Source organism: Rhinolophus sinicus, linkage group LG18 (assembly GCF_036562045.2).
Source record: "Rhinolophus sinicus isolate RSC01 linkage group LG18, ASM3656204v1, whole genome shotgun sequence".
Lineage (NCBI taxonomy): Eukaryota > Metazoa > Chordata > Mammalia > Chiroptera > Rhinolophidae > Rhinolophus > Rhinolophus sinicus.
In genome coordinates, this window is record NC_133767.1 from 15,626,541 (window position 1) to 15,651,231 (window position 24,691).

The following is a 24,691-nucleotide window of genomic DNA, read 5'->3' on the forward strand; positions in this document are numbered from 1 at the left end:
TCCGAGCCAGAGTCCTTGGCTCTAGCAGGGACCCCAGGATGCTTGCTAGGCTGCCGTCCGTGCCCCCAAGAGGCCACGTGCCCTCCTACCACCTCTGTGTCATCCTTCTTCATGATGGCTTTTCCCAGGAAGGGCAGAGGCTGTCCCAGCTCCTCGCCCCACACCCCTAGCCTGGCCCTGGTCCATGGTCCCCACCCTGTTGGCCCAGCCCTGACGATAACTTTTATGCCTCCAAAGTCAAATCTTCCTCCTGACCTGGAGGGCCGAGCCTGCATCCACTGCCCGCCTCCTGCCCTGGATGGACAGCAGCCATCGGGCTCTCCAATCTGCCTCCCACCTTCACAGCCTGTGGGACATCCCTTTGGTCTTTCAGCTTTTTACAAAAGGTCAGATTTTTCTTTAAGTGACCACATGCAAATGGTCTGGATGAGTCACCTTCGACCTGAGTCATTCTGGCTGCCACAAATGTTTCTATTTTAATTTCTTTTCTTTATTGAGGTGAGATTGATATAACATTAACCATTTTAAAGTATACAATTCTATAGCATTTAGTGCATTCACAGTGGGGTGCGACCATCTCTTCTATCGAGTTCTAGAATGCTTTCATCACCTTGAAAGGAAACCCTGGACCCATTATCAGTCATTCCCCATTCCCCTCCCCCAGCCCGTGGCAACTTCTAATCCAATTTCTGTGTCTGTGGATTTGCCTATTCTGGACATTTCACAGAAATGGAATCGTAAAACTGTGACCTCCTGTGACTGGTTTCTCTCGCTAAGTATGATGTTTTCTCAGTTCATCCACATTGTAACATGTGTCGGTGCTTCACTCCTTTTCATGGCTGAGTAATATTCCTCGGTGTGGATGAACCGCACTTGTCTACCCTTCAGCCTGACCCTGCTCACCCTTCTCCCAGGACCAAAATAGTAAGCACTTCTGAACTTCCACGCTTGGTCCCAGTCCACAGTTCCAGCCACTGCACACCCAGGCATCAATCTGCAGGGGTTTATCCTGGAGGTGTTGCTGAGAAGCCAGGGGACAGCGCTATCCAAGGATGGTTTGGATGTCCCTAATTTTAAACAGCCCAGGTGTTGTATGTCAGGGGCCTGGGAGCCTGTGCGAGCTGCTCTCTTCGTATGGAGACATTGATTCCCTGTTCACGTAGCTCACTCCATGTCTGCTGTCCCCTCCAAAGGCAGCCCCTGTCACTCCAGAAGCAGGCTCTGAGCCTAGCATAAGGGGCCACCTGTGTCCTCTCACCCGCTCTCCTGGAGGTAGATCTGTATAATAGAATATTTCTCAGGTTCAGAGCTATGCTCATGCTGCACTGTGACAGGCAGAGCCAGGGAGGCCATGTCCCCCCGACGGCTCCAGCACCCGAGCCCCGGCCTCTGCTTTCCCTCCCCGCTTTCCCTCACCCAGCTTCCAGCTGATTTTCCTGCTGGCATTCCAGGGAAAGCAAATTCTCTGGAGGCAAAAGGCACCTGTCCAAATGAGCTTTCCGAGTCTGCTTTAAAACACTTTGGGAAGCTCCAGGAGAGACAATATGGTTTTGATTTTCTGGAGCAGGCGCAGGCCCCCAGCTCAGCCCACGTGGCCTGAGAGCCAGTCTCGCTGATTCTCACCCAGACACAGCGTCAGGGAGCGTGTCTCGGAGCCAGCCGGGTGGAGCTGCTGACAGGTGGCCTCTCTCCAGGGCCTGGGGCTCCCATCCGAGGGTGCTGCTCCCTCCGGCCCCAGCTTCCTCCAGCCTCAGACAGGCCACTGAGAAACTTGGGTGGAGGAAAGAGTTGACCACATGGGGCTTCAGGGGAGATCTCAGTCCCCCTGGGACTCACAGCTGCCATTTCCCAGTCCCCATGACCAGTGGCTGGGGGATGTCGGGGGCCCCCTCCCGCCTGGGACTGCCTGGCAAGTACTAACTTGCTCCCCTGAGCAGGAAGGGTTCTGGAGCAGCTGCACATATAGATAGCAGTGAGACCCTCCTGAGCACATGGCCCGTTGCTAGTCTTGTTTGAGGTCAGAGGTGTTGGTCATGCCCACCTCCGTTGGGGTTCCCAAGTCTACAGGCAGCAAGCAGGGAGGATCTGGCTGCACTGAGTCCCTAGCAAGGGGTCTCCCGGAGGTTCCTGATGATTTTCTCAGGCAAGGCTCTCCAAAGCCCTGGGGATTCTATGGGGGAAGACCTGCGGGCTTCCTGAGTCTGTGGTCACAGGGAAAAGGGCCTCCTGCTCTTGGGGGTCCCTGGAGGTTTGCACACCTTCCTGCCCAGCCCCCACATCGGCTGGAGAACAGCTCAAGAAGCCTCATGGTCTCTGACGCCTTGAAACCCAGGAGGCCCTAGTTCCCTATGGGCAGAATCGGGGAGACCCCACCCTGCAGGGAATCTGAGATATATCACATGGGGCCCTGACGAGTGCCCCATGCTGAGCCTGGGGAGCCAGGCCAGAATGCCCCCACACGCCTCCCCCCCAGACTGTGGCCCAAAGTCCCCATTTACCCCTCTGTCACTTGAAGCCAATCGGCCGGTCACAGCCATTGATGGGCAGGCAGATCCATGTGCCTGGCGTGAGGAGCTGGAGTCAGCAGTGACCAGAGTGGGTCTGCCCCTGACCTCCTGGGGCTCGTGGTGTGGGGGCAGGGATGACTGGGACCCACACAGCCCTACCTGTTGTGGTGACTGCCAATGGTGACCTGGGCTTTGGGGGAAATAATCAGATGGACTCACTGTTTGGGGTATTCCAGGAAGGCTTCTCGGAGGAAGCAGCATATAAGCCAAGGGTGAGGGGTTGGGGAGGCACATTTGAGGCCAAGGACACCCAGGGGCGTGGGGCAGTGGACAGCACTCACCCTTTCTCCCAGGAGGGGTGATGTCCCTTTACAGCAGTGACTCCCAGGAAGGTCTTCTGGGGCCCACTCCCCATCGTCCCCACACTGGAGACAAACATGCTCCACTGCAGCCCCATCTGGCCTCATGGGAAGTGGCGAATGTCCGTGCCAGCTTGCTCCAGCCCAACCCAGCTGGCGTCCTTTTTGCCTTTTTCTTTCTCTTTTTAGTCTTGGGTGCCTGTCCTAGGTCAAATCCACCCCCCAAAGCCTTGATTACCTCGTTAGTACTGTTCCTCCCTGCCTTCTCCTCTACCTATTTCCCCACAGCGATGGCTCTGGGGGTCCCAGCTCCTCACAGGGGTGTCTCCTGAGAGAACCAGTCATTTGCACATACAGTGCCCTGCAGCCCACAGGCTCAGTCTAGCTCGATGCCCACCCAAGAGCCAGTACCCACAACTGGTAGTGCATTGTTTCTGACTGCTGCAAGGAACCCCCAGACTTCCCCCATGGTGACCCCTAAGTCCTCAGAGAGCTCCAGAGCTCAAGACTTCCTGTGTGTGCCCCTGAGGGGCAGGGTCTCTGGGTAATGACTGGGGGTGTTGTTGGGGCCAAGGGGTGACTTGTCTTCTTTCATGGCATCTTCCCTGGGAGCCACCCCAGCCTCAGAGCACGGCCGCAGCACTCATTGCTCTGGCTTCATCCCATGGTTGTGTGTGTTGTCTCCCATTTTAATCCTGTTGCTCAGGCTCTTTGAGGCCCAAGCCTTTTCACACTTAAACTGAGCACCTGACCACCCACCGGAAAAGCCGCCATCTTCCAGGTTGGCTCCCTCGCCCCCCTGAGGGCCCCAGGTAGGCAGCCCCCAGGAGCCCATTTCCCAGACTCAGGTAAGCCAAATCTGCGCCTCCCCTGATATGCCAGGCTGAGGGTGACCAGCAGGCACTGTGGTAGCTGCCTCTAGCTGGGGTCCCTCCATCCGCCTGACACTGCAGCTGGGGAGTGGCACAGTGCATTTTGCAGACTTGAGCTTCAGGGACTCAGAATAAAGGAGGATTCAATTGGGGACTCTCCTTGGGGACTCTCCAGGGGCTTCATGCAAATGAGCCTCCACTTAGGCTGTTCTGTAACGAGGCAGGGAGCAGCCGCTCCCACGCTCCGGATCTGCTGCGCCCTGCCACCCACGTACCCTGTGGAATTAGCTCTCAAATGGAAGGAACAGGTGACGGGTGCCTGCGGGAGGGGAGTCAGCTGCCCATCTTACCCGGGTATGTGGAGTGGGAGGCGGGAGCCAGGGTCCTGCGACCCCATCACATATTGAGATGTGATTGGTCTCCTTTGCAAAGGCACCGAGCTGGCTATGTCCCTACTTTGCAAGAAAATGGCGTTCCTGTTAGATGGGAGCTGGATGCCCACCTCCCAGCAGCTCCAGCCTGTGTTCCTTTAGCAAGAGCGCCCGGCCGCACGCGTTAACTCCTGACACCATTCACGTTCCTGAAAGAATGAGCACCCCACTCCGCCTGGCTGGCTGGCCGGTGACATCCATTTGCCTGAGGTGGGGCTGGGGCTGGTGTTCATGGAAGGAAATACTCCTGCCAGCGCTTCCTGCTCTGGAGGTCTGGCATCCCTGCAGCTCCCACCAGGCTGGCTGTCATGGTGGCAGGGGCTGAGCCTCCAAATCCTGCGCTAAGCACCTGCCCACATGCATGTCTCATGTTCCCGACACTGTTCCTGGGGGGATGGGTGTGTTATTCCCATTTCACAGATAGACCACTGAAACCAGACAGGCCAGTAACTTGTCCACAGCTGTGTACCTTGGAGGACCCAAACTCCCAGAGACCAGGCACCATGCCTCAGGGTGAATTTTGACCCTGCCTTGACACCCTCTCCCTATATGGGAAAAGGGAGAAACTTCAGGTTTCTAGAGCCAGGGTTACCCAGGCCCTTTGTCCATCTTCATCCCTCCCTCCCCCTTTAGTGAGCAAGTTCCTCAGAGGGCCTGAGTGACCCCAGGGTGAGAGGGAGAAGGGAGGGGAGGCTTCCCTCTTCAGGGGTGATGTCCGGTGTGTCCAGGCCTGCCTTGGTCTCACACATGTGTTTGAGAGGGGACACACATGCACAAACACATGCAGCTGTCAGATGCCAAGTTGCAAAAACATTGACAGTGCTTCCCTGTAGTGTCTGGATGCCCTGCCACCTGACAGTACACTTGTTACCTGGAAACAGGTATGGTCCCTTCTCCATGCTTCCCTGACGTGGGGTGTGGCCCCTTCCTCCCAGGGGGCTTGCCCTCTGCCTGCACAAGGGGTGGTCCTCTGGACAGAGCAGCCCCATTGCCAGGAGGGTCTCAGGGACCCAGGAATAGAGCCTGGGACACAACCTTGCCACCCAGCTTGGGTTCAAACCCTAGGACAGGCTCTGCAAGGGGTCCCAATGGTTGTGTCACCTGTCCCTCGACTTCCAGCCAGCAAAGTGTTGCTGACTGACTGGTTGACATATCCAGGGCAGGGGAGACCCCTCTCCCAGCCTGCCTTGGGTTTCACCGCACCCCCATCTCTGAGACAACACCCATAGGAGGAAACGGACATGTCTTGAAGCTGCAGGGAGTCAGGAGCTCTGGGCAGTTTTCAAATCCAGCCCCTAGGGGGCTGCAGGGTCATAGGGATGGGACAGGCTGAGCCTCCCACTGGCCAGGAGCCGGGGGCAGTGGGCTCATGCTGCACCCCCAGTTCACAGGCTCTCTGATCTTGCCCTCCCCTGAGGAACTCAATTCCTCTGAGTGGGAGAACCGGATCTGTGGGTGGCACTTTTTTCCCCGGTGACGTCTAAATAACCATGACAGCGGCAGCTAAAGAGGGTGGGGCCTGGCTCTGGGACGTTCTTTCTAGGTCTTCATGGCTCCTTTCCACTTCCCTCCCCTCCTGTTCCCTCTTCTCTTTTTTCCTCCCCATCTCTTCTCACCTATCTCCTCTTTCCTCTCCTCTCCATCTCTCTCCACCCCCTCTTCTCCTTTCCTCCCCCATCCCTTTCTTCTGCTTCTCACAGTGTGGGGAGCACCCCCACTGCTGCCCTCTGTCCCCAGAGCTGGGAACCGGAGTCCAGAGGCCAGAACTCCCACCCAAAGTCCCCTCTGCGTCTAAATATTTACTGCTGTGTCTGCACACAAAAATTAATACCCCGATTTTGTTGGGTGATTCCCACTGCCCACTTTGCCTTTGGAAAGTCAGGCCGGCGCTGGCCCGCTCTGGCCGGCCACAATGGCAGCGCCCACAATGCCCGCACACAGGCCTGCTGGTTGTGCATACAAAGCACCCAGCCTGGCCATTATCATTCCGGAGCCGAAATCCACCCCAGCGTGCATCTCATCGGTCATTCAGCAGCCCTTAATGACTTGTCAGTTCCTTGCCCTGCCATTTTCTGTCTAATTAATTCTTTTATTGTGCACCGGATAAAGAAAGACAAAGGCCTCCCGGCAATAATGATTCATTAAAATGCAGCGCCTTCCCTGGAGCTCTTGGCCCTGCACCAGCCGGGCTGCTCTGCCCCATCAGGCCTCGCGCCCCTTAACCCTTTGCGGGGTCCTGGGTTGGGGTGCCAGCCCGCCTTGGCCTCTGGGAAGCAGGTGACCAGGGCCCCTGCAGCTGCTGGCGCTCAGGGAAGAACCTGACCTGAGCCAGTTAGAGACCCTCCTGGAAAGCGTCCGGTTCTTTCCCATGGCAGTGGCAGCTAGAGGAGCTCAGGTTCTGGCCCAGCACCCTGGGGAAGGCAGGGCTAGGGAGACCTGGGAGGTGCGGAGAGGGCCTGCGCCTCACACACACAGTACCCTCCGGGGGACAGCCTAGCCTGGGCAGAGAAGGCAGGGAGGCTGAACGAGCCTCCACCAGCCATTTCAGGGCCAAGTTGAGGGGGGCTGAAACAACAAGTCACTGTGATGCTGGGGGAGACAAAGGGAGCGGAATGAAGGTCCCAGGAGTCCAGGGACAAGTCTGCCAGCAGGACAGGGCAGGAAGGTGCCTGTCTGTGTGCCCACGTGCTGGCTTCAGCCACGCCTGGTCACTCCTCAGAGCACCTCGGTGAGACCATCGCTATCCCATGGTCATGGGGGAAACTGAGGCACAGAAAGGTCAACTGGCAAGAGGCAGAACTTCCAACCACTGGCCTACCAAGCCTTCTTGTCGGGAAGCCTGGGGTCCACCTCAGTGCAGAGGATCGCAGAGGTGGAGACGGGAGAGGTGGCAGCAAGAACCCCCAGCCTCTATTAAAATGTACGTTCTCTGCTCATTTCACTTTCACGTAATTTTCTTACCAGCACACCCACCTAGTTTGCAGATGAGCAAAAAGAGGCATCATGCGATTAAGGTAGTGATAAGACCACCAATAATCATTCTCAGGCATCTGCGTGAAGTGCTCGGTCACAGCAGGTCCTAATGTCACCGAATCCCCCCAACACTTGGTGGGGGGCATTCCCATCTTACAGGTGGGGAAACGGAGGCTCCCAGAAGAAAGCCAGGTGCCCCAAAGCCAGCCGGACGAAGCAGAAGACACAACACCCCCCAGAGCCGGATGCTGGGGCATGTGGTGTGCATGAGCAGGGCCAGTCTGTGAGTGCCAGGCCTCAGTGCCAGGCCTCAGGCCATCTCTGTTCCAGGATGAAGGTGGGTCTCCAGCCCCAGAGCATCTCCTTCTTTTGGCCCTTCCTTCCCCGATTCCTCCCCAAGGCGCCTGCAGCCCCCAGTGAGCCCCAGGGCCCCCACAACCCCATCCTCGGAAGACATCATCTTCAGACCTGCCCCTTCCAGGATACAAGGGACCCCAAAAGTAGTGAGGCTTCTGCCAGAGTGAGACAGGAAGCAGGAGGCGTTAGGACACGAAGTCTCCGAATGCAGACAGGGAGCTGAAGCTCCTTCTTCCCCCGCACCCTGACAACTCAGAATGTTGGGGTTCCCAAGGTGACGGGGCACCTGACGGGTCCCTGTGGCTCCCACGCACATCCTGGCCAGGGGAAGCTGGTGGTCAGGAGGCACAGCTCCCTCACCTGCATTGGCTAGCTCAGCTGCCACTGGGTCCTCAGATTGGCCCAGGGCTACAGAGCAGGCTTCGGGGAGCAGGGGCCCAGGTCGGGGGCCATGTTCAGGGGCACCCTGCATCTACAGACTCCTTCCTTTGGAATGATTTGGTCCCATTGCCTGGTGGGAGCAGCCCCATCTCCCTGTGTTGGGGTCTGCACTGTCTCCCAGTACGAGTGGGAGATTTGGCACTGCTGGCTCTGTGGCCCTGAGACTAGGCCCAGGGTGGCACAGGTTTCTTGTGAAGCTTGGTGGAATGTGACCAAGGAGGCCATCCACACAGGAGGTGAGGGCTTATTTACTGTCTGGTGGCTGTCATGTCACCACTGGGAAACACACCTCCACAGCCCTGATGGATAGCAGACCCTGCAAACTTAGCCAGAGACGGGGTCCATGAAGACCCTTTGTGCTGGGCCAGACACTGGAAAGGAAAGGCTGGAGTCCAGACACCAGGCCAGGACCCCAAGCTGGTGACGCTCATCCCGGGTGCTCTCCCCCTAAATGTGGCCGAAAGTCACAGCAGGCTGGGTGGGTCCCAAATGTGACCCCTGGGACAGGCCTGGTGAGCAGAGCCGAGGTCCTCTCCTAGGCAGCTGCTCGGAGGACACAGGCCCTCCCCAGCTGACAGTCAAGCTGGCGGTGAACTCACATCTACACAGAAAATACACTCCTGAAAGCTGATATTGTCCCAGGAAGAGCGATTGTGCTTAGGACCCGAAGGGGCTTTTCTGGTCTATGGGAGCAGGCCTGCATCATCTCTGCTATTTCCCCTTTCTCTCTGAACAGGGCATTCTGTTCAGCTGAGAGCAGAGGCAACGCACTCTGCTCTGGGTGAGGAAATAAAAAATGAGGAACTCTTCAGATAGCCCATCCCCGGGACGGGCTGCTCTCAGTGAGAACGGGGCTCTGGACAAGCTTCTGCAAACGCCTCCTGGGACGTGGGGTGAGGTGGGGCCGAGGCTGGCCTTGAGAATAATGTCGTCAGCCAGGAACTCCCGAAAAACCTTCAACAGAGGACCAGGGCAGCCCCCAGGACCCCTCCCCCCAGCAGCCCTGACCCCCAGGGCAGCCACCTCATCAGAGTGTCACTTGGGGAGACAGAGACCTCACGACTCCCAGGGCCCCTGAGTGCCTGAAAATGCTCCTAGAGGGGAAACCACCAGCCCGGCCTTCAGAGAGGGAAGGGGGCCCTGGGAGGGGCAGGGACAAAGTGCAGGGGTTCTCATGTTTGTGCCCTCCGGCCCAGGCAGGGGCATGGCCTTCCCAGGACAGTGGTGGCTGTCTTTTTGCTCCCTGAAGCTTGATGAGCTCAGAGGTAGAGAACCCATGGAGGCTCTCACAGGACCCAGCGCCATGGGGCTTTCACAGCAGGGCAGGTTGGTGGGAAGGAGGGCCGGGCCCCCAGGAGTTAACATGCAGGAGCCCCGCCAAGTCCAAACAAAACTGAAGAACGTCCAGCCCTTGGGAGCCTGGCAAGGTCTGAGCAAACCCGGAGCAGCCAAAGGGCGGCCTCGCTCACCCTGTCAGCAAGCTGGACACGGGGGTTTCCTCCGTTTGGGGTATCAATGGGAGAGCTCGGAGGGCCATATGGACCTGGGCAGCCTTTGGCTGGACACAGGATGGGCTGGGCCAGTTCCATGCAGGCAGCGAGCTGTAAAGGTCAAGGGCGCCCATGAGCCTGGCTTTCAGCAGCCACCCCCTGCAGACCCCACCTTGCCCCAGAGGCTTGGCACACCCTGGACTGCACCAACCCTCATAAATCCGGGCAGCTCTTCCCAAACACTACTCTTGGCAGACCCTGGACGTGGCTCCCCAGCATGGGGCGAGGGACGTGCCCTGGATTGCAGCCATTCAGGCGGCTGGGTGGGCGAGTGGTCAGGGTAGGTGCCCCCCTACCCAAACCACCCCATTAAAATTGCAGAGGCAGCTGCCTTGTGCATCTGGGTTCTCGTGAGAAGCCTAATCTTCCTCTCACCCCCAGGCCCGAGAAGCCCCAGAAGCAGCCGTGTGTGCCGGGGGAGGCCCAGCCAGAGGCTGATGCTGCCCCTCGCTCGCTGTCACTCCCCACCACCGTTTCTCCTTAGAAACACTTTCCGCCAACCAGACAACCCTGCCTGGCTCCTGCAGGGCGGCTTTTATCCTGCTCCCAGCCTGGCCCTGTGCCAGCGCCCGAAAAAATGCCGTCAGCCACCCAGAAACCCGCTCTGGGATTTGCCTGAGAGGAAACCACGGCCCGGAATCCGAACCTGGCCCATCTGGACCCGTTTTGCCTAGTGAGGAGGCCCCCAGGGAAGGAAGACGAATCTTGGGCTTCCTGGAGGTTTCTGAGATATGTTATATGCAAATTCAGACACAGCCCTGGAGGGAGAGTGGTGTGGCCACCCCCCTGGGATAGAGAGCTGCCTTTGGTGGGGTACTAGGTGAGCCCGGGTGCTCGGACTGTCCATGCCCCCTGCCTTGGCCAAGCCCCTTTAAAGCAGGACCCCAGGCTTAGGGAAAGCAACACACAGAACGCAGCCCACGAAGATAGAAAGCACTTTTTTTTTTTAATTTTATGAAATCGATCTGTACAAAAGTTAGCATTGGTCAGAAAGTAGCGAAACACAGCATGTAAGTGACAGCAGAAGTCCAAACTCAACACGGAAAAATAGATTGCATAAAAATGAGTTTGCTGCAGTTCCCGATCCCCATCCCCAGAAAGAGATATGCAAAAAAGACTTCTTTTTTTCTAGAAAAAGGTAGGAAAAAGTAGAAAAAGTAAAAAGAAGCAACTTCTCCGATGTATTTAAATTTACAAAGTTTTAATTACAAAGTTTAAAGGCACAAGTTTCCATGAAGTGGGCGGTTATCATAGCTCAGCATACAGCGGAAGCAGTACAGGTAAATCACGTATTATTCGTCTAAAACGAACAATCTAAAAACGCTTAGTGGAGAAGGTTTTAGTTTCACAGCTTGGAGGTGGCGTCTGGTTCCTAAGAGCCAAAGATTAATGTGTTTCTGAAGCCACCACATCCCAGGAAATTCCCGTCTTTCTCACTTGGCATAGTTGGGGGCAGGGATGAAATTCAACAACGCCCCTGCCTTCTAAACCTCAGCTTAATGCCAGGTGCCAGGGGCACCCCAACTTGATCTAAATGCTACAAGGCAAATTCCTTCTCCATCGACCGAGCTGCCTCCCGGGAGCCTGGGGCTCAGGCTACGGGCTCCAAACGGCCCAGAGCAAGGGCCCCAACGCCACCTGCCCTCCTGGCCCAGGCCCTCAACTCCCAGACTTCCATTTTGTCTTAAACTCTACTCTCTGCACAAATTACTTCATTAATTAACGATAAAATAATACAGGACATAAATACATTTTAATAGCTTTCAAAACAAATCAAAGACGTTTAAGCTTCAAAAATAAAAATTAAAAAAATAAAATAAAAAGAAAAGTGTTAATCACAGCCAAACCTTGCTTGGAAGAACCCTACCTACAAGGAACACCCCAGATCTAACGAGCTGGTCCCAAAAGGTGCTCCTGCAGAGGCATTGTCACCAGGCTGTGGATGTGCCGTCTCGCCGTGGGAATGTCATCCGTTGGTCCTGGGAGTTCTCGGTGCTGAGGCTGGCCAGGACCTCAGAATGCAAGCGGCCTGGAGACCCTGTGTCTATTCCCTCCTTTTGTTCTCTGTACGGTGGCTGCCGTTTTGCCTCCACTGAGATGCAAAACCAAGGCGCTGGGGTCTGTGCAGAAAAGGGACCCAATGGCCATCTTTCTGAAGTCGCCAGTCACAGCAAACACAGAGAGAAGGGAGAAAAAGGGCTTTGTCCGTTGACAGAAGTTTTGAGATCTGGAAGCAAAGGGGCTCAGTCACAAGCATGGCTCCCCGCACACATCAGCAGGCACTTGACGAGCCGGGCACACAGCTGCCTCTTCTCCCTTTGATGGCCAACACCTCCCAGGAGACCTCAGAGGTCTTTGCCGAGAAAAAGGTTCTCCTCTGCCAACACTGGCCCCCTTCAGGTGGCCATGGCGCCTTCAGGGTCTGGTCAGGGTGGTATACACGGGCTGGTCCCAGTTACTGGGGGGGCTGTGGGCGGGCGGCACCGAGAGGCTGCTGAGCAGGGGCGAGGTGTAGGGCCGGCGGGATGAGTGGAAGTAGGGGTACTGATAGAGGCTGGATGGGTAGCCAGCATACGGGCTATAGTAGTTGGGGGCCTGCAGGTCGGTGTAGTCGCACTGGGAGCTGGTGAAGGAGCTGGCGGCCACAGCAGGGGCCGCTGTGGTGACGCTGGCCTGGGCACTGTAGGAGCTGTAGTCGGTACGGCCTGGAGAGCCATGCGACTGGTCACCATAGTGGCCGGGACTCAGCTGCTCTGTCTTGATGTGCGGCCGAGGAGGACCAGCCTCAGGCGATGCGGAGGCTGACGGGGCTCCCTTGTGGGACCACACAGGGGATGCCCCAATGCCCGCTGCCCCGGAGTGCGAGTAGGAGGCACCCCCGTAGGAGCTGCCGGCGGGCTGGCCCGGCTCCGCGGGAAGGGCTGAGTGGCCGTTGAGGGGCAGGTATTGGTCAAACTCATGGACGTCGAAAGTGTCCATGTTGCCAATAACTTCGCTGCTCAGCTCCGAGATGTCCACGTTGCTGAAATCGATGTTCTGGCGCCCGCTGTCCACCAGGCGGCGCCCTTCCAGCTTCAGTTCTTGCTTGCCTCCGTGGTGCAGGTCCGTCTTGGGGGTGGTGGGCGGGGTGGGAGGCCCGTGGGTCTGCCCTAGGGATGGAGCACATTTCTGGGATGAATGCCCCTTCTGTGGGGGGCGGGGTGGGGCTGGCAGGGCCAGCAGGCTGGCGACATCCACATGGGAAGAAAACCAGCCTGCTAACGGCCGCAGGTAGGAATCAACAGCTTTTTGTTCCTGTACATTTCCCAGAAATTCCAGCAAAGCCAGACCCAGACCTCACTCCTTGGCGGAGAAAATTCCGTTAAGCACTGTTCTACGGGAAGACCTGGGGCCAAGGAGGCCCCACTGTGAAAATCACGGTAGGGAAAGGAGCGACAACCATGTTTAGGAAGCGTTCACAGAACGCCCAGCCTCATGAACATAACAACACAATTCACACAAAACCTGTTCTCCCCAAGGCTGATGGCTTTAACCAACTTGACTGACACCACTTGGGCACCAGGACTGCACCCCAGTCAGTCTGATCCTGAAGCTGACCACTATGCTGGCAGTGAGTCCTGGGTCAGAACCAGCAAAAAGGCCTTGGGAGGTAGAGACGCCTTTGGAAGGACAGAAAACCCCACGTCCGTCCATCACAGGGTGCCACCAAGGCCCTCTAAGCTCAGAGGGGCTAAGTAGGGTACCCCCCCCAACCCATGTGCATCGGAAATGGCTGCCACTGTGGGCTTCTACCAGGTACCTGGGGAAGGTTTGGTTCTCTCGTGGGCACCTGCCTTGGGAGTGAGTCTCTGTTCCCACCCCCACTGCTCATCTCTGCCATGGCCAGAACCCCCACGTCTCCTGCTGGGGATTCTCAAACAGCAGGGGCCCTGGAAGCCCACCTGTGTGGTCACTGTGGTGATGTGCGTCCCCAAGGCTGGTGTCGCTCTTGTACCCAGCCCCGCCTGGGTGATGGCCCAGCTCGGCGCCCGAGTCCGAGTCGCTCTGGCCCGTCTTCACGCTCTTCCTCCGGCGTGGCTGGTACTTGTAATCCGGGTGGTCTTTCTTGTGTTGAACCCGCAGCCGCTCTGCCTCCTCCACGAAGGGGCGCTTCTCACTCTCACTCAGCAAGCTGCAGAGCCAAGGGCACAGGCAGGATGGTGAAGGCGTCCAGGCGAGCACCAGTGTCCACGCCGCCCGGGAGCGGGACTGTGCCCCGGGTGAGGCACAAGGAGGGTACCAGGACAACCCCTACCTCGTGCATCCGCACCTTGGTGGGCGCTAGGCAGCGCTCCCTGTCTCTGAGCTGTGATGCCCAGTTGGTGGGGTCTATGTGCTCATTAGGGTCAAAGCAGAAGCCGGACCAAGACCCAAACCTCGTCTTCATCTTCCTCCTCAAACCCTCCTCTCCCACCCAGCCTGTGTTTGTCCCCTCCCTTTGGGGCTTTCTAAGGCAGGCGGGGGAGGAGGGCAGGACTCAGCTGAGAATACACTGTGGACAAAGCGAGCTTCCTGGGAACCAAGCCGGGACTCTGCAGGCAGCTGGACCTCCAGAAACACTGGCAAAACTAAGCTGTCCTCACTGAGGCTCAGAACACACACCAGTTCTCAGGCCCTTCCAGAAGCTCACTTCTAATTGCCTGTAGGACAGGCAATTAGAGGAATGGGTCCACGGAGCCCCAACCGGACAGAAGCAGGAGCACAGAAAACATACAGCAAGCACTCACTGATGAGGTGAGAAGCAGGAAACTGGGCACCAGTGCCCTGAACCCAAAGCCGTCCATCCATTTTAAAGCCCAGTAAAGAGTGTTTGGTAGAGTGGGCTGTCCTGAACGGCACCTTTGTCACTGCTGCTGTCCAACTTTCTGCAAAAACCACTAGCTTCACTGTGCCAAAGTGTGCAGCTGTGGGGAAGGTACCAGCAGGGCAGACAGACACCCCCTTCCTATGCCCTTTCCAAGGAGAGGCATCTCCAGACAACAGCATGCTGCCTGCTGCTGTGTCCTGCTCCCAGATAGAGGCCACCTTTCCTAGGGGAGGGATAGGCTTCCAGGCTCTGGAGCCACTCACAGCTGGGGTCCCCAACTCGGCATGCCAGCAGCCACTGCCTTGGTAGGGCTTGTTCCCTTCCGTGGCTCCGGGAATGTGGTAGGGGTGTCACACTCCTCCCGTTACCCTCTGTGGGTGCAGACCTGGGAATACCCCGCATCTGGTTCCTGCTGGCCAGAGGGTGTTTTTCCACTAGGACTCACCCTGGGAACAGCCACTGAGAGCAAGGCCGAGTCTAGTCACAGCGCCACCTCTCTGAGCCCCCGCGCACCCCAGAACTCGCTCGCAGACCCCAGTCCGGGCCTGGGGATACTTACCGCCACAGCTTGCCCAGAGTCTTGCTGAGCTCGGCGTTGTGCAGGTGCGGGTACTGGTCCGCCAGTTTGCGGCGCGCCGCTTGCGCCCACACCATGAAGGCGTTCATGGGCCGCTTCACGTGCGGCTTGGCCTTGAGCGCGCCGCCGCCGCCGCCACGCACCGGCATGGGCACCAGGCTCCAGTCGTAACCCTTGAGCACCTGCGACACGGCGTCGCGGATGCAGGCGGGGAAGCGCTCGTCCGCCGCCTCGGCCGCGTCGCCCCGGCCACCGCTCCCCGCGCCCGCCGGGGACGGCGGAGCGTCGGAGTCCGAGTCCTCCACGTGCGACATGGAGCTGGCGGTGCCGGACGGGCTGCAGGGCGGCTGGGCGCGGGTCTCGCTCATGTCCAGCATCGGGGCCGCGCGCGGAGGGGCGCGCACCGGGGATGCGTGCCGGGTCGGATACCCGGCTGCGCCGCGACCGCTCTGGGACCGGAGGTCACTGCACGGTGCTCCGACCTGCGTCCCCACCGCCGCCGCCCCTGGCCGTCCTACCGCCGTCGCCGCCGAAGCTCCGTCCCCGCGGAAAGACCCGCAACAAGTTTCTTTAAGCTGCGGTCGCGAGGCTCCACCCCACCCGGCTCCCCATTGGTCGGCGCGTGCCCAGCTGCCCCCGGGGGCGGGGCTTGGCCGCCCCCTCCCCCTCCCCCCACCTTAAAGAAAGCGCCGAGATTCCCGCTGCGCCCCCGCGCGCCCCGCCCGGCGCCGCACCACGTGGGGCCCGGCGCGCTCAGCAGCAGAGGACGGGATCCCCAGCGGTGCACCCGCCGGTCCGATCGCCCCCCAAAGCCGCAAGTCCCCTTTCCAGGAGGAACGAAAAGGAAAAGGGGATCAGAGACTGTGATCGGTGGGGCTCTCCGCCCTGCTTCCTCCGTGGGTGCGTGGCTCGGGGTCCAGTCTCCCAGCCTCTAGCAGCTGGCTCCGCAAGGAGGCGGGTCCTCAAGAGCCTCCCCCCACCAGGCGGTCTTGAGCCCCGACGTCTCACCCTCAGCCGAGAGGCGCCGGGGTCAGCTGCTGCCAGCCTACGGCCCAGGGGAGGGTCGGCTCGGCAGTCTAACCTCAAATCCCGGGCTCCCCGCCCGCAGGCCGGCGCGCTCACAGTCTGCGCGCCACGCACGTCCAGGTAACACGCCCAGGGGCCACGGCTCGAAGCGGGATGATCCCAGGTGCCCCGCCCTGTCCTGGTATAAGCTTGGAAAGCGCGGCGGGGGCGCGGTCTCTGGAGCCCGGACAGCCGAGGGGGGCGGGAGCGCTGGGCGGGGCCTGGACTGACCCTAGCCGTAGACTCCCTGGGGCCGCCCGGCGGATGGCGTGGCCGGACGCGGGGGCCCAGGGCCTTCCGGGCGTGACCCAGGGGGTGGGGGCGTGGAGGTCGTCCGGCGGGGCGGTCCTGGGTGGTCCCGCGGAGGCGGAGGCTACTCCCGGCGCCTGGAGTGGAGGAGGTGGGTGCGCTCGTAGAGGAGGGAAGGGGGCGGGGTGTGCAGCCCTGGTTGGGGTGGTGGGGTCGGGAAAGGGACATTTCCTCGGAGGCAAGCACCGGGCCGTGGCTCCGAATCTCCGCCCGAGGCCGCCCCCGCGAGTTGGCCTTGGGCCCGGCGGTCCCCGAGGGCGGCTCGGATTCTTTCGCCAAACCCTCGGGGAGGCGACGGACTGGCCGCCCAGAGCCTCGCCATGCCCCCCTCCTACAGGCGCCCCCCTGCCCCGCCTCCTCGGGCGGCCGATTCGGAACTTGAGCGTCTCTGAGCTTGTGCCCTGTGCGTCCCGGATAACCCTAAGAAAGGGCGCCAAGTTCCCCAACCAAGTACCTCCCGCGGAGTCACGGTCGCCTGGGTGAATGGCCGCTGAAGCCGAAGGAGTGACGCCGTCTCTCTGGCAGTAGAAGGGACTGGTCTGTTACCGAAAAACTCCAAATCGAAAGTCGGTGGGTGGTGCCGAAGTCTCCCCCCACCTTTACCAACCCAGTGGTGGACACCTTGCCGCTGACGGGGCAGGATGCGCCTCCCGCCTCCACCCCGGCACTGGGAGACTGCCCCAGCGACAGTCCGCTCCCCATCCGAGGCTGCGGATTCCTTAGAAAACGAGAAGCTGCCCCATTAGAACTTGGAGCCGGTTCTGTCCGGGACAGTCGGCTAGGGACGAGGCCTTCACCTCACGGGGTCTGCCCTGGGACCCCAAAGCCTTGCATCTGGAACGCCAGCCCAGGTGTCCTGCCACCTGCGGGTTGACCCGAAGGCCTCTTGTCTTTGTTCCTGGGCTAATCCTCTTGCCAGAGGTCAGTGACCCCGACCTTCCACCTTCCTGGGAAACGCCACAGAAGAGGGGTGGGGGGTGTTCAGTGCTCTGGGAGACCCCCACCTCATGGCAGAGGGAGAGCTGACCTCCAGAGTGGCAGGCCACCTGTCTTCTTTTGCTGGGTCGCCTGCCAAGGAACACCCTTCTCTGCTGGTCTGCAGTAGTTCCACTTTGGAGGTCCTGTCCTGCACTCCAAATCCCCACTCTGCATTCGGAGGATGCTGAGGGAAGGCTCAGTGGGGGCCACCTAGGGGCACCCACCAAACTTATTGGTCCAGATACCCATGCAGGTGAAAGCAGGGTTGAAAGGTAGGGACCGTGGATGACAGACCTGGCCCAAATTGTCCTGCCCATGGGAGCATATCCCACCCCTTCCTATGCCCAGTGAGCCCTCAGGCACCAGGTCTGGGTTTCCAGTAAGAGCTTTCTTTACCCAGGAAAACGAGACACAGGCTGCATTGGGTGTATGAGGCAAGGCATCCTTTCCCGGTTCCCCACTAATGCACGAGGGGCACCACACAGCCATTCCCTGAGTTCCTAGGACACAGAGAGGTGACCCCTGGGACCTTTGGAGGGAAAGAGGCTGAACTGGGGGAGTTGAGTCCTAGAGTGTGGCATGTGTGATCCTAGACCCCACCAGGCTGTGGTGACCACCCTTGGACTGATGGATGGTGCTGGTGGGCGGCCTCTGATATATGTCCAGGCCACACTCCAACAGAATGGGTGTGAAGGGGCGAATCCCCATTAGGGCCTGGCTCAGGCCACTGAGAGCGTGTGCATGCATGCACTTTCCACTGGGTGGTACCCAGCGAGGCGGTGCCCAGGCTGTCTTACAGGCTCTAAATTGGCCTTGTGCTGCCCAGCTACATCCTCCATTGATGCTGGCTTTGGTTCATGTCTTCAGCTGCTGGGTATGCCCTGAATGGACATCAGGACATGGTCTTCAGAGTAGGAGCTGGCTGCAGTTGGTTTGTGTGTTCACCACCAGTACTGATGAAGCCCTGCTTTGTGCTGGAGGCTTTTCTGGGTGACACAGTACAGAACCACAGTGCACAGTCCCTGCTGAGAAGATGCTGGAGTTGAGTGGGCCAACAGCAGACACACCAAGGGGCTAAGACACTCACTACAGGGGCTAGGATACAGAATGGTGGCTTTGAGGGGTGACAATTAAGCTGAGACTTGAAGCTTCCAACTTCTCAGAGAGAGAGGGAAGAGCACTTCCTGGGGTGGAAGTGGGGGCATATGCAAAGGCCCTGAGGCAGCAGAAAGCGCAGGGCATCCAGGAACAGAGGCCACAGTAACTTAAAACTTGAGGGGCAGCTCTTTGAACCCCCTCTCAGTCCACCTCCTGCCACCCCTTCTCTCAGTTCTTCCTTCCTGCCCTCACCTGCCCCAATTCACATGACCTCATCTTCCTCTCGTGGGCTTCGTGGCTCCAGGGAGCTGATCCGACTGGCCAAGTTTGGACCTGCCCCTGGCCCATCAGCTCTGGGGCATAGGAAAGCTGATGTACCCACAACTCCTGGCAGAGTTCCAGGGCACCTGCAAAGAAGGAGGTCTGTGCCAATGAGACCTGAGGCCTGGCCAATCTTGACCTAGAGAGCTCCAGGAAACTTCTAGGCACACAAACCCTCACCCCTCCCACCCCATGTCTTCTAGGTGTGACAGGCTCAGGAAGCCCACGAGTGCTGAGTGCTGGAGAAGCTGAGTGGGAATGAAGGGGCTGCTGAGAGCAAAATGCCACCATGGAGGGGGCATTTGTCTCTCCTTGCATTGCCGTGTTGTCTTTCCTTACATTGGCCTGCCCACCCTCTGCCTGGCCCTCGTCTTGGACAGTCAGGGAGGCCATGTCCGTAGTTTTCGCAGTCTTGAAGAGAAAGGCCTTAGAGCCAGGCCACGTAGGTCCAGGAGCCCCAGCGCTAGTGTGTTCCCTGTGAGTCTGCAGCCCTCGCCTTGGCCTCTGCACGCCAGCCTGCAGTGGTTGGCATCACATCCTGGAAACCTCCGCTTGGCCTTAGAGATTAAGTGGTGCTTTTAATTACTGGCCGGTCTGCAGAAACCAAACGTCCAGGGCAGAGATGGGTGAGTGGCTCTGAGCAGTGGCTCAGATCAAGGCAGCCTCATCCTGCCCTGCTGGGTTTCCAGAGAAAGGAGAGGGGCTCACAGGGTGCCAGGAGTCCAGTGTTCCCCAGTAACAGACTCAGGGCTCTAGGCCAAGCTTTTTGATGAAACCCCCTCCCTGACTTAGTTTGCCAGCTGGCGTGAAGTTCTGGTTTCGTCTCAAAGCTGGCCCCTTGGTTGGGCTGGTGTCCACTCGGGAGCTGGCCGTGTCTGTTCGTCACCCTTCCATGGATGCAGAGGACACTGGAAACCCATGTCTGGATTCCTCTCTTTGCCTGCAGGACCCTGGGTGGGCTAACCTGTGATGGACTCTGGTCTGGTGCACAGGACATCAGCCCCGCTGTGACTGTCTGCCTGGTGTCACATGCGTGCAGATATGTCGGGAACAGCTGTGGTCTGGGTTCTGGCCTCCATGCACCCGCTGCTGGGAGTGGTCCCTGAGCCCCCGGCTGTGCCCATCCATCTCTCCCCAGGCTGTGGGCGCTGACCCCCCCCCCCCCAGCAGCCGTTAGGTCTAGGCATGACGTTAGGTTAGAAACACATTTCTGGCGGTTTTCAACATCACTGACAACAGTCCTGAGATGAAGAGAGTCCTTCACACGGCGGCCGCGTCATCCATGACACGAGATCCTGGAGGGTGTGTTTAAGTGTTTTCTATTCTGTAGCTTTTTCTGCAAACACTTCTGGAGCTTTTACTCCATGCCAGACCTTCCCTGGTGCTGGGACAGAGGGTGATGACCCACAGGGCCCTGCCCTCCAGAAGCTCATGCCAGCAAAGCATTCTAATGACATGTGAAACAAGTGCCACAGAGTGGTTTGTTTATTGGGGCTGCACGCTGTCTCGCTGCCCGTCTCCTGCCCTTGGGGTGTGGAAACGGGTAGGAAGGAGTTGTAGACCCCCAAGAAAGCGTTGGAGTTCTGGAAAGGAGGGTGTTTGAGGTACAGGACCTGCTGCTGTCCATCCTCTGTGGCCCTTTGTCATTGGGCATGTTACAGGGTCACCCTGGGCAGCAGAGGGCTCTGGAGTGCCTGTGGGGGCACTGCTGGGCCTGCGTCAGTTGACGTATATGGGATGCTAGGCGTGCAGTAGCTAACACCTGATGTTTATTGCATTTTTGAGGCTTGTGAACTCATCACTCTAAGCTGGCAACTTTCAGAGCTTGTCTCCTTTGGGTGGGCCCATCTGGGCGTGCCTTCAAAGAGAACATGTCACAGGAAGGCCACCCACTCTTTCCAGAAATGGACTGTCTGCTTTAATCACTGGGGGAGGGTCACAGGAAGGGGAGACCTGGTGATGGATGGTGTTGGGTACAAGTTCCCCCGACCCAGCCCTCAGCCCCCTCCACCTGTGAAATAAAAGGTTTGGGCCAAATCAGGACTTAGATGCCACCAGGAGCCCGGCAGGGAGGGGATGTGGAAACTGCTATGGGCCAGGCTGTAAGGAGTGGTGGGGACTGTGGGTGACTAGACAGAGGCTCTGGTCATCCCAATGGTCAGCCGGGGCCCTGCTGTCAACCAGACCTCAGCTGACCACAGATGCACACTTGTGCCCAGCTCAGATGGGTAGCACTGCTCGATGACACAAAGACTTGGGATTTTTGAGGCTATTTGTTACACGGCATTATTGTGGTCATTGGTAACAGATACAGCTCTGTGGGCAGAATCAGCCCACAGGTCTCGTGTTAGTGACCACTGACCTAGGCCGTGCCCAAGGCTCTTCCAGTTTAGAATGCTTCTAAGAGAAAAATCTTAAACTGCATATTCTTTTCCCCCCGCGCGGGACCCTACAATGAGAGAATGGAGCTGCACGGGGATATTTTGCTTTCCATTCTGCCAGGCAGTCATGGCTCACGAGCTCACAGGGCCACATTGCCTTCTGGGGCACAGGCACGGGAGTGCTCGTGGCCTGGAGCCGAGGGCACGGGAAGGAGAGCTGGGCGAGCCAAGCATAACAGCCGTCTGTGAGTGAGTCATCGTTCCAGAACAACCAGCAAATGGCCCAACACCTGCTCACCCACCCCCACCCCCACCTGCCAGCCTCACCAGGAGGTTTTGGCTGCTGGACAGTTAATGGTGGGATGGGCCCAAACTGACCACCCCTCCAAAAGAAAGTGACAGATGTTAGTGCCCTCCCATCAACAGATGTCAAGACATGAAAAATGGGGGTAAATGAAGGGTGCACGATTAGATTCGTGCCCAACCTAGGTTCTCATGGGTACCAGAGAGTTCCAAATGCACATCAGGGACAATTGCCCTGACGCAGCGGGGGCTGCCAGGCCGGAGTGCCCGGGGACAGCTGGATGAGGTGCTGACACGGGCCTCATTCCTCTGTGAAGTTGTCCCGCAGCTGCTGGGAGTGCTGCCAGCCCACGGGCTTGTGTGGGCCCCAGCTCGGGCCGCGCTGGAGGAGCTGCAGATGGGCCCACCAGGAGCTCAGGCCCACCTAGAGATCCCAACTTATCCATGGTGTCCATAACATCAGCCCCAGGCTTGAGCTGACAGCTCCTCTCAGGGGAGCCCCCTTTTTTGTCCCCCCTCCTTTTCTCCGCTTTCTCTCTGGCTCTGTCCAGGTGGGGCTCAGCTCTGGGTGCTCCTAGAACCCGTCCGAAACAGTGGGGCCTCATCACAGCACCTCCCAGCCTCTCCTGTGTCATACAGTAGTTTGCTCAAGAATGTAGGTTCAGGAACCCCACCCCCACCCCCCGCCAGCCTCCTGGTGCTGGTGAGAGGCTGCTGGGTGGAGACCCCAGGGTGCCAGTGGTGGAGGAGCTGAGCTGCAGGCTGAGGCCTGTCCAGCACCAGCTCTGGACACCGTGGTTGGCCCAAGGTGTGTAGAAGAGGTTTTGTTTGTAAGTGGGATGCATTCTTGGGACATAAGACGCATCCACATGAATTTCTAAAACTGTTCGATGCTCCCTAATATAGATGAAGAGGTAAGTTTAGTTTGAATGAGATGACCTATTCTGACAAGTAAAAGCTGTGCCTTCTAGGTGATTCTTAACGCCAGGACAGTTTGTTTTTGTTTTCTTGAGGTGAAATAGCATAAAATTAAGCATTTTTAAGTGTACAGTTCAGTGGCATTTAGTACATTCACAATGTGCAACTATCCCTTCTATCTAATAGAACATTTTCGTCACCACACTAGGAAACCCTGTACCAATTAGCAGTCACTTCACCCCCCTCCCACAGCCCCTGGGAAACACGGATCTATCTACTCTGTGAGTTTGCTTACCCTGGACATTTCATATAAATGGAATCCCACATGTGGCCTTGTGTGTGTGGCTTCTCTCACTTAGCATGATGGTTTTGTGATTCATGTACGTTGTAGCACGTGTCAGTACTTCACACCTTTTTATGGCTGAGTAATACACCAGCGCACTTGTGGTTAAATTCAGGCTGAATGGGCAAGAATTGAGCCCTTGGCCAGCCTGTCGTCGTCTGGAGCTCTGTCAGTGGGGTCCACTCCTCTGGACCCTTGGACTCGACCTCCACGGTCAGCTCCCAGGATGGAGGAAACATGAGAACACGAGTTCCTAGCAGACCTCTTCAATGGCCTCGCCCACCCTGGGCAAACCCGGAGAGGGAGCTGGGAGCCCAGCAAGCTGGAGGCTGGACAAGGGGCCCCTTTCTGTTCTGCACAATGCCCCATTGTGCTCTTCTCTGGGGAGAACAATGCAGCGCTGGCCAGGGGAAGCTGAAGACAAAGGGCCCTTTGTGAGGACTGTTCCCACCTGAAAAGCAGCACCCAGGGTCACACCTGATGGCAGCGCTGTCCTTCCTCCCCTCCTGCCCTCTGAGCAGTTCCCGAATCCAAAGGAGGACCCAGGGAAGCTTGGGCGGGCTCAGGCTGAGGGTGCTGGATTCTCCCTGCTCTCCCTAAACAGCTATGGTGGCTCAGCCCAAGCGCTTGGACGAAGGGGAAGAGGGATACAGGTTGTGGGTTCCCGTAGAAGGACCTGGTAGCAGGGCATGGGCCAGAGCTGTGTCCTGATCCCCAAGACTGTGAACCCTCTGGGCACATGCTTCCCTGCTGGGGCCTCGCTGGGATGTGGAAGATGTTTGCACTACCCACTGCAACAGCTTTCACAGGCCCCACTTCAGAGTTGGGCTCCAAAGGGAAGGTTTTTCAATGGAAAGAAAAGGAAACTTAAAAAAAAAAAAAATCACACTGTGAGATGCACATACATGCTATTACTCCAACAGTGGTGGTGGGGGAGAGGCTGGGGAGGGGTTCCAGCAGTTGCTGGTCTGACCTAGATCTGGGGGCTCTTATATTTCCAGAGCCAGTCCCTGCCCTCATGGGGTTCACATTACAGGTGGTGAAGATACAATTAAACAAGCAAGAAAGACTGATCATTTGACCACACAAGTACTGGTAATTTGTATGTCAAAACACTAGGAGCAAGATTTAAAACCAAAAAACCTAAGACAAACATTTGCAATATACACATAAGAATAGGATTTTTAATATGTAAAGAGCTCTGACGAATAAGAAAAACCTACCTCGATGATTTGCTTCCAAGTGTCCCACAGTTTACCCAATGACCCGTAGGGCTCTAACGCCTACTCTGTCCTGCACACACCTTCTTTCCTCTAAGGAATGTCTACAATTCCACACTCTAGGAGCCACCTCTCCTGAGTAGTGTCTGACCTGCTCTATCCTCAGAATGTAGAATTGCCGGTGTCTTTACTGGGGTTCTGCTTGGGTCATTGGTCAATAAGTTCTTCCCTCCTATGAGTCCTCAATGCACTTCTTTCCCCCATTGCTGGAGATCCAGTCTTGAGAGCCTGTAGGATTTCTGCTTGTCCAACGGGCTTTGCTGATCTGAGCTGGAGGATCTGGCTGAATTGCAAGGCCTGCTTAGTCCTTCACTAGGTATGTGACACTCATTGGACAGCGGAGATGAGAAGTCAGGGAGGGGACACCTGTGAGGCACCTGGCCACCCAACCCATGCAGGCAGTGATAGCCGGGAGCCCTGGGTTGAAGCCACTGCTCCAGCCTTTTCTCTGCCGGGCTGTGAGTCCTCCACACGTTGCAGGAGCAGTAGAGGGAGTGCAGTACCACCAGGGGCCTCTGCTGCCCACAGCCCAGCTGCCCTGAACGCTGACCAGGCCCACCCTGGTACTGGCCAGACAACCTTTACAACAGTCTCCTTCCCATTGCGTTTCTACTTCTGGAGTGCCTTCTGCCCCCTTCCTAGAGTGAGGGTCCATCAGGGCAGACGCCTACGTCGGGAGTGCACCGGGGGCCCTCTGCAACGTTGGCTGATGAATGAGTGAATGAATGAATGCAGTGGGTCAATCCCTTCCAGGTGGGGTGATGGGCGCCCTCTTCCCAGGT

At 57.9% G+C, this 24,691-nt stretch overlaps 1 protein-coding gene across 1 annotated transcript; it reads right to left on the reverse strand.

Moving 5' to 3' along the window:
• Nucleotides 1-10,413: 10,413 nt before the first annotated feature.
• SOX8 (SRY-box transcription factor 8) lies at nt 10,414-15,455 on the reverse strand. The gene is made up of 3 exons (XM_019756271.2): nt 14,896-15,455; nt 13,432-13,661; nt 10,414-12,639 (listed from the first exon to the last, which is right to left on the reverse strand). Exons 1-3 carry the CDS (start codon nt 15,288-15,290, stop codon nt 11,906-11,908), a joined length of 1,359 nt encoding a protein of 452 aa, XP_019611830.2. The 5' UTR covers nt 15,291-15,455; the 3' UTR covers nt 10,414-11,905.
• Between the last annotated feature and the right edge of the window lie 9,236 nt (nt 15,456-24,691).

What these genes read in the sequence shown, in the direction of transcription:
- SOX8 (XM_019756271.2), bottom strand. Translation starts at nt 15,290, where the DNA reads ATGCTGGACATGAGCGAGACCCGCGCCCAGCCGCCCTGCAGCCCGTCC. An exon ending in ACTCTGGGCAAGCTGTGGCG is followed by an intron (nt 13,662 to 14,895) that starts GTAAGTATCCCC and finishes TTGGCTCTGCAG; the next exon opens with CTTGCTGAGTGAGAGTGAGA. An exon ending in TCACCACAGTGACCACACAG is followed by an intron (nt 12,640 to 13,431) that starts GTGGGCTTCCAG and finishes CTCCATCCCTAG; the next exon opens with GGCAGACCCACGGGCCTCCC.